This window comes from Mobula birostris, chromosome 1, assembly GCF_030028105.1.
Source record: "Mobula birostris isolate sMobBir1 chromosome 1, sMobBir1.hap1, whole genome shotgun sequence".
In the NCBI taxonomy this organism is placed as follows: Eukaryota; Metazoa; Chordata; class Chondrichthyes; order Myliobatiformes; family Myliobatidae; genus Mobula; species Mobula birostris.
In genome coordinates, this window is record NC_092370.1 from 155,281,744 (window position 1) to 155,294,681 (window position 12,938).

General features: G+C 45.4%; 1 protein-coding gene across 1 annotated transcript in view; it reads left to right on the forward strand.

Annotated features, from left to right (window-relative positions):
- The window catches only part of sptbn5 (spectrin, beta, non-erythrocytic 5), a 279,715-nt gene that overhangs the window by 183,783 nt on the left and 82,994 nt on the right, over window positions 1–12,938 (forward strand). The window contains exons 39-41 of the mRNA XM_072264468.1: window positions 10,853–11,005; window positions 11,595–11,786; window positions 12,559–12,648. Coding sequence (XP_072120569.1) covers window positions 10,853–11,005; window positions 11,595–11,786; window positions 12,559–12,648 — 435 coding nt within the window. The remainder of the gene's footprint in view (window positions 1–10,852; window positions 11,006–11,594; window positions 11,787–12,558; window positions 12,649–12,938) is intronic.

Sequence of the window (12,938 nt, forward strand, 5' to 3'; positions counted from 1 at the left end):
TGTAGCAGGAATGCAGACCTCAGTCTCTCCACAACATAAACACAGACCACAGTAATTTCACAGCAGAAACATGGACTGCAGTCTCTGCAAAACAGAAACACACACCCAGGTCATTCAAACAAAAAAACACAGACCTCAGTTTCCCCATATCAGAAACACAGACACCACTCTCCCCAAATCAAACAGGGACCCCAGTTTCCCTATGTCAGAAACACAGACCAGTCTCCCCATAACAGAAACACAGACCCCCGTCTCCCTATAAAAAAACACAGACCCCAGTCTCCCTATAGCAGGAACACAGACTTCAGTCTCCCCACAACAGAAACACAGAACCTAGTCTCTCCACAACATAAACACAGACCACAGTAATTTCATAGCAGAAACGTGGACTGCAGTCTCTGCAAAACTGAAACACACACCCAGATCACCCAGAAGAAACACAAAACCCAGTCTCCGCCCAACAGAAACACAGACCCCAGTCTCCGCCCAACAGAAACACAGATCCGTTGCCCCACAACAGAAACACAGACCCCAGTCGCCCCACAACAGAAACACAGACCCCAGTCGCCCCACAAAAGAAACACAGACCCCAGTCGCCCCACAACAGAAACACAGAACTCAGTCTCCCCATAAAAGAAACACAGACCTCAGTCATTTATTGCAGAAACACAAACTTCAGTCTCCGTAAAGCAGAAACAAACACCCAGATCACCCAAAAGGAGAAACACAGACCTCATTTTCCCCATCTCAGAAACACAGACCTCAGTCTCCCCATAACAGAAACACAGAACTCAGACTCCCCAAAACAAAAACACGGATCTCTCTCTCCCTATAGCAGGAATACAGACCTCAGTCTCCCCACAACAGAAACACAGAACGCAGACTCCCCATAACAAAAACACAGATCTCTGTCTCCCTATAGCAGGAACACAGACCTCAGTCATTTCATAGCAGAAACACAAACTGCAGTCTCTGTAAAACAGAAACAAACACCCTGGTCACCCAAAAGGAGAAACACAGACATCATTTTCCCCATAAAAGAACAGACCTCAGTCTTCCCATCACTGAAAAATGCAGACCTCAGTCTCCCCATTGCAAAAACACAGACCCCAGTCTCCCCACAACAGAACCACAGACCCCAGTCTCCCCACAACAGAAACACAGACCCCAGTCTCCCCACAACCGAACCACAGACCCCAGTCTCCTCACAACAGAAACACAGACCCCAGTCTCCCCACAACAGAACTACAGACCCCAGTCTCCCCACAACAGAACCACAGACACACAGACCCCAGTCTCCCCACAACAGAACAACAGACACACAGACCCCAGTCTCTCCACAACAGAACCACAGACCCCAGTCTCCCCACAACAGAACAACAGACACACAGACCCCAGTCTCCCCACAACAGAACAACAGACACACAGACCCCAGTCTCTCCACAACAGAACCACAGACCCCAGTCTCCCCACAACAGAAACACAGACCCCAGTCTCCCCACAACAGAACCACAGACCCCAGTCTCCCCACAACAGAAACACAGACCCCAGTCTCCCCACAACAGAACAACAGAAACACAGACCCCAGTCTCCCCACAACAGAACCACAGACCCCAGTCTCCCCACAACAGAACCACAGACCCCAGTCTCCCCACAACAGAACAACAGACACACAGACCCCAGTCTCCCCACAACAGAACAACAGACACACAGACCCCAGTCTCCCCACAACAGAACCACAGACCCCAGTCTCTCCACAACAGAACCACAGACCCCAGTCTCTCCACAACAGAAACACAGACCCCAGTCTCCCCACAACAGAAACACAGACCCCAGTCTCCCCACAACAGAACCACAGACCCCAGTCTCCCCACAACAGAAACACAGACCCCAGTCTCCCCACAACAGAACCACAGACCCCAGTCTCCCCACAACAGAACCACAGACCCCAGTCTCCCCACAACAGAACAACAGACACACAGACCCCAGTCTCCCCACAACAGAACAACAGACACACAGACCTCAGTCTCTCCACAACAGAACCACAGACCCCAGTCTCCCCACAACAGAAACACAGACCCCAGTCTCCCCACAACAGAACCACAGACCCCAGTCTCCCCACAACAGAAACACAGACCCCAGTCTCCCCACAACAGAACAACAGAAACACAGACCCCAGTCTCCCCACAACAGAACCACAGACCCCAGTCTCCCCACAACAGAACAACAGACACACAGACCCCAGTCTCCCCACAACAGAACAACAGACACACAGACCCCAGTCTCCCCACAACAGAACCACAGACCCCAGTCTCTCCACAACAGAACCACAGACCCCAGTCTCTCCACAACAGAAACACAGACCCCAGTCTCCCCACAACAGAAACACAGACCCCAGTCTCCCCACAACAGAACCACAGACCCCAGTCTCCCCACAACAGAAACACAGACCCCAGTCTCCCCACAACAGAACCACAGACCCCAGTCTCCCCACAACAGAAACACAGACCCCAGTCTTCCCATTACATAAGCACATACCTCAGTCTCCCCATCACAGAGAAACACAGACCCCAGTCTCCCCATATCAGAAACACAGACCTCAGGCTGCCCATACCAGAACACAAACCTCAGACTCCCCATCACTGAAAAACACAGACATCAGTCTCTCCACAACAGAAACACAGACCTCAATCGCTCCAAAACAGAAACACAGACCTCATTTTCCCCATAGCAGAAACAGTTATCAGTCTCCCAATCACAGTGAGACAAAGACTTCAGCCTCCCCATAACAGAAGCACAAATCTCAGTTTCCCCATAATAGAAACACAGACCTCAGTCTCCCCAGAGCAGAAACACAAATCTCAGTCTCCCTATAATAGCAACACAGACCTCAGTCTCCCCATAACAGAAACACAGACCCAAGTCTCCCCATAATAGAAACACAGACCTCAGTCTCCCCAGAGCAGAAACACAAATCTCAGTCTCACCATAACAGAAATACAGACCTCAGTCTCCCCATCAGAGTGAGAGCCAAATACCTCAGACTCACCATAGCAGAAACAGAGACCTCAGTCTCCGCAGAACAGAAACACAAACCTCAGTCTTCCCATTACATAAACACATATCTCATTCTCCCCATCACAGAGAAACACAGACCTCAGTCTCCCCATATCAGAAACACAGACCCTAGTCTCCACATAACAGAAACACAGACCCCAGTCTCCCCATAATAGAAACACAGACCTCACTCTGCAAACAGGAAATAGAGAGAGTAAATGGATCTTTTTCTGGGTTGGTAAAATGCAACACCATAACGATCAGAACAGGGACTTCAACCTTTTCCAATTTATGTAAGTGACTTGGATGAGGGCACAAAGATATGCCATTTTGTCTGCTAATGACACAAAGGCAAACTAAGTTATAAGGGGGCTTCAGAGAGATATAGACAGATCATGTGAGTGGTCATAGATCTAACAAATGGAGCATAACTTGGGAACATATGAAATTGTGTATTTTGACAGAGAAATTATAAGGATGCTTCTTATTTAAATGATGAGAGGTTGTTGAGATGCAAAGGGATCTGGGTGGCCTAATGCTTGATTTGCAAAAAGGCAGGAATATAGGTTTTACAAGTATTGGTATTTGTTTATTATTGTTGCATGTGCTGTACCATGATACAGTGAAAAGCTTATCTTGCATACTTTTCATACAGATCAAATCATCAAGAACATACACACAGAAAGCTGCCAGAAGAGGGCCAGTAACTTCATGAAGGACCCTACCCACCCTGCTCATGGACTGTCAGTCCTACTCCCTATCAGGGAGGAGGCTACGTAGCATCCACACCAGGACCACCAGACTCAAAAACTCTTACTTTCCCCAAGTGGTAACACCTTCACCCACAAACCTACCCCTCCACACCACCACCTCCCACCCCCATCACCACTACTTCATATTTCCTGTCAGAGGCTCATTATGTTTCCACAGTCCTGGGCTTAGCCTCAGTTTATCAACATGCATTCAATCTATATATCTCTATCTATCTATCTGTCTACCTACCTATCTATATATTTATTTGTAAGTGTGTATATTTGTGAGTGTTTATACTTATCTTTAGTTATTGGGTGTTTTTTTGTGCTGCATTGGATCCTGAGTAACAAAATTCCTGTGTACTGGAAATGACATTAAATAATCTTGAATCTCGAGTTTATAATGTGCATTGAAGTAGAAGAAGGCAAAGACAAGAACAATGAAGTGTGAAAGCTACTGAGAAAGCACAGGTAAATAATAAAGTGCAAGGTGATAGAGAACATGGTTAGACTGAGAGGTCAAGTTTCCATTTTACTGTACGAGATAAAGAGGAATTAGAAATGGATAATTTGGAAAGTCAACAAAACGTGATTGTTCATTGAAAGAGGAACTGAATACAAAAGTAAGAAGGACATGAAAGAGATCACGCCTGGAGCACTGTGTAGGGTATTGATCTCCTTATTTAAAGAACGATGTTGGGAGGTTTACTGGGTTCATTCTCACAACAGAGTAGGCTTGTATCGACTGTAGATCAGAAGAGTAAAGGGGAGAGGTGAATGAGGCATGTGAGATCCTGAGGGTCATAGAGTAATACAACACAGTAACATGCCCTTTGGCCCAGCATATCCGTGCTAGTCAGTCCCACTTGCCCACTGGACAGGAAAATGTGAAGATGTTGTTTTCTCAATGGAAAACCTTGAATTCAGGATGACTATTTAAATATGAGGGCCTGCTCACAAATGAGGCAAAACTTTTTTTCTCGTGGGGCACCCTTACTCTTTGGAAATCTCATTATGAAAGACTGGTGGAAGCAGAGTTTTTAAATTTATTTAAGGTGCAGAGAGATACACTGATAAGCAAGTGGTTGATCGACAGGAAGCTAAAGTTGCAGTCGAACTGCCTCATTAAACAATGCATCAGGCTTGCCTTGGAGTGCAATGGCTTATTCCTGTGTGTTTGTGTGTGCAGCGTTTGCATTGCATGTTGCCTTGAGTATATCAGTGGTGCTCAATGATCTAGATGGTGGAGTACCCTGTTTCTGTCATGTATCCACAGTCTGCTGATCAGATCTATTTGATGACTTCATATGCATACTCTACTTACTTCACAAATCTAGATGAAGGTTGAAGCAAACAAACCACACTGCTGCCTTTTTTCCATTGAAGGAGTACAACTTTTCCTGACGAACAAGCTAAGTAATAAATAACAGTGACACTATTAGTAAGTCTGCTGATCTCTCCCTGGTGGTCTTCCCAATTTTAATGGTTGTGTTGAACAAATAATCCCTCTCCAGGCCTCTCTTGCTCTGGTGTCACTTAGTCTGCTGGCTGCCTGCCTTTCTGTGGCTTTTCTTTCTGCCTGGTTAGTGAGCACAATTGGGTGAGACAGTTGCCCCATCAACTCCATGCCGGGTCCATGATTCACCAGCAGGCCTGCCCATCAACTCACCTTGCATTTTCCAGTGCTTGGGATTTGCATTGCACAAAGACATCTCCTGATGTTCACAAAATTGGTAAGGTCTTGGGATAGCCTCACTGTTTCAGATTCACGTGAATAGTGTGGTACTTGTCCATATACTACAAACTGGCTTGCTGAGATGAATTGATCTTCAAACATATGGGGTGTTGTTTTCTTAAACTGGTGCAAACTCAGTTAAAAATACACTCATGATTCATTGATTTCCAAATTATTTCTGTGGAAAAATGGTAAGTAACATAACATTGCATTTACTGAAAATTGAATGAGTGCAGATGCTACAATTCTGAAATAAAGCCAGAAGTGCTGGAAATAATCAGCACGAGAGGAATCATCTGTTACTAGTTCTGGTGAAACGAGGGAGGGAGGGAACGTCGACTCAGACCATGAGAGGTCTGCGTTGGGCATTTTCATGCCTTACAAGGCGCAAGTTGGAAGTCTGTGTGGGGCACCACTCCTCGCACAGACACTAGGGCAATGTGTGGTTAAGAGAGATTGACCAGAAATGTTCTCTTACCTTTACTCGTCACTGATGCTGCCTGACTTGCTGAATATTTCCGGGAGTGTTTTTCCACTATTTGTAATATTGCATTTAGCGTTTGTGGGTTAACATCTGCTTTTGCACATTAACAGTGTTTTTGTGTATTTTTCTTACTAATTGGTTATAGTGGGTTTAAAGTACCATGTGTGTTAGGTTGAGATATTGTTCCAGTGTTACCAGGCAGAGCAATAGCTTAAAATGCAATGTTACTTGTCTTCAGGAATCCTACCTGATATGTGGCATAGCGCAATACAACACCTTTCTGTCAAATCCTTATTATCTTTAGTTAACAAGAGCTATAAATCGCAGGTTTTAATTAACCTGACATCAGTTATCACTTGCAAGAGTGCTCTGAACTTTCACCACACTCAGTTTTCAGAAACGCTTCTGAACACTAGTCCTGAGAGACCTGGCAATACCCCCAACCAGCAGCAACGGTTTCCTCTCTCTGCATCCTCATTTTTTCGTAACGCTTTTGAAAACTTAAATTGAATTACCCCTTACCTTTCTAAATTCCAAGGAGTTTGTTTCCAGTTTATGCGATCTCTCTCTTTTTAACCGTGCATCACTCTGGCTGATCTACTCCACACCCCCTCTGCATCCAGTACTGCACTTCCGAGATATGGTTCCCAGAACACTTCACAGTAATGCAGGACTATACACAGCAAGAAAATAACTTCTTCATTCCTTGGATTTAAAGGCCAATTTTCCATTAGCTTTAAATTCTGGACCATGATAATTTAATGATCTGTGTGAATGCACCCACAAAGATCTTTAGACCTCCGCTGTTTTTATATTTTAGCTACTAAGATAGTGCATTGTTCATCCTTTTCTTTTAGACCTGGCCTGATGTGGGGTAAAACCGGATAGTTGAACAAAGTGGGCTATTATGATGGGGTAAATATCTCTGTGGATGGTGGGATGGAGGTACGTCTTCCCCAAAGAAGGTGTAAAATGCTCCTTGGTTTGGCTAGCCTGCAGGTCACCCTTTGTGCAAGGTGTAACACTTGCTTAGACCCTGATCAGGGTCATGTAAAGCCCTGGGAGTAGGTGGTGGATGGTCATATGAGCAGCTACTCCATATCACATCCTGGTTACACAACCACTGACAATCACGGAAGAGTATTGATAAAGGCTGTGGTCACCTATCTTGTGAAGACACTGCCCAGAAGAAGGCAATGGCAAACAACTAGTGTACAAAAATTTGCCAAGAACATTCAAGGTCATGGAGACCATGATCACCATGTCATACAATACGGTACAGAACGACGATGATGAAGTATCTCTGACCTATCAGTGGTATGATCTGTTATTTATAGAGGATAAATATCTCACAGTGAAGCAGGAGTAGAGTTTGTCTGCAAGGGTAACAGTCACTGGGCAGGAGTATGAGGCAGGTTAATACAAGGGAAAAGTGTTAGTAGCTTGTGCATAACTGGATGAACATCGGAAGCATTGTTGAATTGTAGCTGGTGTTGTAGTGTTGTAGGTGGTGTTGTAGCGTTGTATGTTGTGTTGTAGCACTGTAGGTGGTGTTGTAGCACTGTAGGTGATGTTACAGCATCGTAGGTGTTGTAGCATTGTAGGTGGTGTTATTGTGTTGTAGGCGGTGTTGTAGCGTTGTAGGTGATGTTACAGCATCGTAGGTGTTGTAGCATTGTAGGTGGTGTTGTAGCATTGCAGATGGTGTTGTTGAAAGACCGAGCAGTATAGAATTATAAACAGCTGCATTCACACAACAACCATCAAGCTTTGCTCAAGCCTTAGGAACAAATTACTGATCGGGTGCTTCCTGATGTGCAAAGCAGCAGCAGTGGTTCCAGTAGCTGATAGCTCAGCTCTGATCCCCGTCGTGGCTCAGGTTGTTTTTCCCATTTACTCACTGTATCGGCGCAGCTTTTAGTCTGAAACAAAACTGCAGAGTGTGTTTCCACCTGCACTGATCTCTATCCAACACTCAATGTTTCCATGGGTAGTGCTCCCTTACACCCCTCAGGCTCAGCCTGTTCAGGGAGGGCGCCACAACCCTTATCAAAATCAAGTAAACATTTCAATACAATTTGAAACACTAGAGATAATATCACCAAAAAGAAACTACAAAGGAATCAAATGAAATAAGAGACACCAAAGACTGCAGATGCTGAAATCTAGAGAAAAAAGAAAACAAATTACTGGAGGAATCAATACATCAGGCAGCGTCTATGGAGGGAAATGAACAGTCAACAGTTTGGGTCAAGACCCTTCATCTGGATGTTGTAGGATTGTATGTCATGACGTAGTTGTTATACTTTTACAATCTTACAATGTTTTTATCTCTGAACAGTATTTGTAATGTTATTTCCCATGCAATTATTGCTAACCCTGGTTCTGAGCACAACTCACTACAGTGACCCACTGAAGGAGTCAGGCTTCATCTGATCAGATCTGTCTGCAGTTCTCCTGCACAGATAGATCAATACTTTATTGATCCCAAAAGAAATTTCCATGTTGCCAAGGTTACAACCTGAACATCAACCCACCTTTAAATAACATAAAATTATTTCCAATGTGACGATTGTTTGATCCATGTCCTCCCCTTTGATTGTCCCTCCTGTTTCCCCTCATAACCCTACCCACACTAACTATTTCTGTCCATATTTTGAAATTGCATTCACTGTTGAATCATTTGCTGATGTGAACAATTTTTCTCTGTTTCACCATCATCATAATCGTGTGCTGTGTCATATGACGTGGCCGATCATGGTCTTTATCAAGACCCCTCAGAGACCATCTGCCTGGCGCCAGTGGTCACATAACTAGGACGTGTGCTATGCACCAGCTGCTCATAGGATGAGAGGGCAGGGCTACACCTTGCCAAGGGATACCTGCAGGCTAGCGGAGGGAAGGAACTCCTTACACCTCCTTTGGTAGAGACATGAGTCTCTATCCTCGCCACATGAGTCTAAACCTGCCATGATCTTTACCACCTCTGTCATATCTTCTCTGGAGCCCCTTTGATTGCCCTAGTTTAACCTAGGCCCCCTACTGGTCAGGGTCAACCATGAATGCTGTGTCCCAGCTGTCCACGTTCGATACGCAAGCCAGGGCAGTACGATATGGAGAGCAAGCAGTTAATCATGCAACTGACATTACCCCCCGCCCGCCCCCACTTCAGCTGAAGAATCCAAAACAAGGGCAGAGACCAGTGGTGTTACAGGAGCTACCAGTCAGCGTTGAACTCAACGTAGGACTGCCTTCGGAATTCCAGCTTCAGACCTTTCCCTGGGATTCACTCCCCAAGCCTTCCCCATGAAGGGTATGGCCACAGGACAGCAGAGGTCTGAGATCAGAGTTTTCCTTCTCCCGGATAAGCTGCCAACCATCTGCCTGAAGTGAATGGCTTTAAGCCTTTGCCCCTTCTGCTGTCAGTACAAACAGCTCTGCCTGGCTAGTAGATAAGCCATGCACGAAGGCCAGGAGCTGGACTTGGTTGTCAGAGGTTATTTGAGACGCACGCCATTGGGAGCATTTACTAGATAGTTGGAGTTGATCCCCAATACTCCACCACCAACCCCTCATGAATCCTCCCCCCCCCCGGCTATGAGAACCTGAAGGAACCCCAGTTTAGCCTTGTCTAACCTGATAATCCAAGCTCCTTATTCCTGGATCCATTAGGCTTCTCTGTGTCCTCTCTAGGCTTTCACATATCCCCTTTGATGTTATAAGACAGAAGAGCAGAATTAGGCCATTCAGTCCATCAACCGAAGTGAATGCAGACTGACCTGATTTAATTGAGACACAAAAGACTGGGGCTGCTGGAATCCAGAGTGGAAAGCCAGCAGCTGCAGGAACTCTGCGTCAGGAAGAAAGGGTCAGCATTTGGGTCAAGACTGCTTTAGGGCTGAGAGTGTTGAGTGGATAGAGCCAGCCTCTGTGGCCATCTCCACCCCATATGTCCATTAATCTTTCTGTACCTGGATCCACCCATTTCTCACCCTTCTCTCTCACCTCTTTACACCAGCATTCTACCCTACACACTCTCAGCCACGATGCACAGTCTCGACCCAAAACATCAACCATCCTTTGTCTGCACAGATGCTGCCAGAACCCCTCATTTCCTCCGGCAGATTGCTTTCTGCACTTGATTTCATTGACGCTTTGATGCACTTTAGGGTGTTTTGCTACACTGAAGTCCTTGTTAATGTTGAAGTAACTGAGATGATTTTTATTGGTAAATTAAAAGGCAAGGGGCAGTTCAGCATAATCTTCAGATACAGAAAGGGAAAGTACAGAGAAAATCCAGTTGAATCTTGAGCTAAATTGACCTTAGCATTCAAAATTATTTACATTCTTACTGCCTGTTATGCCACTGATGTTGAGGGCAGCAATGAAGGTCCTTCATGTCTGCCTGTCCTTGGTCCATCACACTCAGATGTAGGAGTACTCTTCATTGCTGTTTCTATAACAGTTTTGTTTGACCAGTCAGGGTTGGTAGCTCTGAGCTGAGCCCACAAACCTGGAGGACTGGTGGACCACTCTTGGTATGGCCTCTACCCTTTGACCTGATTGGCATGGGTGACCCTACCAAGATCCTAACTCCAGCCAACATAGCCCTCCGGGCCAGTGAGACACACGGGCCTCCAGACCACGACAAGGTTGTGGGCCTCTTGGAGGAGCATTCAAAATATTGGTGTATGATTACTAAACAGGAGAGAGCAAGGGAATGGAGGAGTGCATAATGATAGTCCAGAGAATGACCACAATTGTGTCAAGATACACCCCTTGCTCTGGCCTACCACTTCAGCCTGCTGCCATTTGTTTTTTTAGGAAGAAGACTGGATCACAGAAAGGATGCAGAAGTTAAAGGACACCTCTACAGACATCAGTGACCTGCAGGGAAAACTGAAGCTGTTGCAGAAACACCAAACCTTTGAGGCTGAAATCATGGCCCACCAGGCCATTATTACAAGTGTTACAGAGGTCAGGATTTTCTTCCATCGTCCATGTGAGAACCTAGTTACCTTTCCATGGCAAGGTCCCTGCTGCTCCTCTCTGGCATCTCTTACGTGACACCCGCTACCTTGATGAACAGATGAACACTTCTAGTTCAGTTAGTGTTGTCCATGCCTAGACCTTGTATCCAGCCCAAGGTTACAACTGCAGCTGTTTCCATAGAGTAGCAGATCAGCCTTGTTTCTGACACGGATAAGCAGCCCAATATAGAGTAAGGAAAATCCTTACATCTTCTCCACCTGTACAGTCCACAATGTTTCTCTGTTTATAGAGATGCAATAGAATCCCTACGTCTTGTTGTAAATCCCTCTGTAAAATTCCTATGTTTGGCTTCTACCACAGAGACCTTCCCATCTATTATCAATGGCCTATTGGGTAGCCCCCTCACCCCTGAGTCAGAAGATTGTGTGTTCTAGTTCCCAGTCCTGAGATTACAGTTGTGAATCAGTGTTCCCTGTATCTGTGGTTCTTCTTATGGTGTCTATCAGTGTTATATATTTACCTAGCTTTGAGGGTGTTCCCCTAACTATGCTCCTTGTATTTTGCGACCTTAAAGATGGGTGAGTTGCTACTATCTGGACATCATCCTAAATCCAGTGAAATCCGCCGTAGTATGAGGCAGCTGCTGGAGCGCTGGGAGCAACTGAAGGTGGCAGTGGCAGTGCGTGGTAAAATGTTGGAAGAACATCGGGATTTCCTGGAATTCCTGCAAAAAGTCGATCAAGTTGAAGCATGGATCAGAGATAAGGTAAGGGTGGTGGGAATTCCTTGTAACTTTTAGTCCTTCAGCTTCCTGGTGGGGATCCATAGCAATTCTTGGGTGGAGACAAGGATTCACAGAAGCACAATCCTCATAGCACACTCAAGTTCTTGGGAATCACAAGCTTAGCCTCTAGGTTAGATATACTTAACTGGAATGGTTGTGACTGGCTAACCCGAGCTCTGGGCAAAATGTCCCACTATTGTACAAGCATTCAGTGTTACTGGGGCTTTAAGTAGATTGCTACACACTTGCCTCTTGGTTCTCATCAAAATGTTTTAAATACTGTATTTGATTGCTTGTATTTTGGGCTCTGTATGCAGAAAATTGGTCGGAAAAGAAAAGTATTTGTCCTGGGAATGGTAGCAGAACCTGTGACAGTAACTAAAATGCAACATTGCGGTGAGGAAAAGGGAAAGAGCTAAAGGCAGGTTGCTTTTCATATACTTGTGAGCCTTTGGCTGTAGAATTAACACCCTGGGTGGACCACTTATCCACTCAGCTTTCAGGAAGAGCTAATTGGGACTGTCCATACTGTGACCATCCCACTTCTGACTCAGTTGTGATAGAAAATGCATTTTATTCACTGAATGACAACTTAATCTACTATAATAAAAGCAGAAACAGCTGGAAATACTCATTAAGTCAGGCACTATTTGTGCAGGAAGATGCCGTGATGTGTTGCAAGTCAATGATACTTCATCAGAACTGAATTTCTTACATTTATCATTGCATTGTGTTTCTTTTTGTCTGCTAACAGGAGGTGATGATCAATGTGGGTGATGTTGGCAAAGACTATGAACACTGCTCACAGTTACAGAAAAAGCTCAACAAGTTCCATGGAACAGGGGTAGGTGCAGGCTCCAGTGCATCGTTTCATAGCAAGCGCGGCCACTCCTCTGTTTACTAAACCTTATCAGCTGGTAAGGGCAGCTCAACGGTGCACCAGTTGGCAGACTCACAGAGAGCTGGAGTTGACCCATGTGGAGATCACAGTCTCATGGTTTCCTTCCACAGCAGACAGGTTGATTAGCTGTTGTACATTATCACACAGGATGAGTGAAAAGAAAGGGTTGAAAGGAAGACAGTGGGCATGTGAAGGAGGAGTTGTGGGGCTTTGGGAAATGGGATCGAATGGAA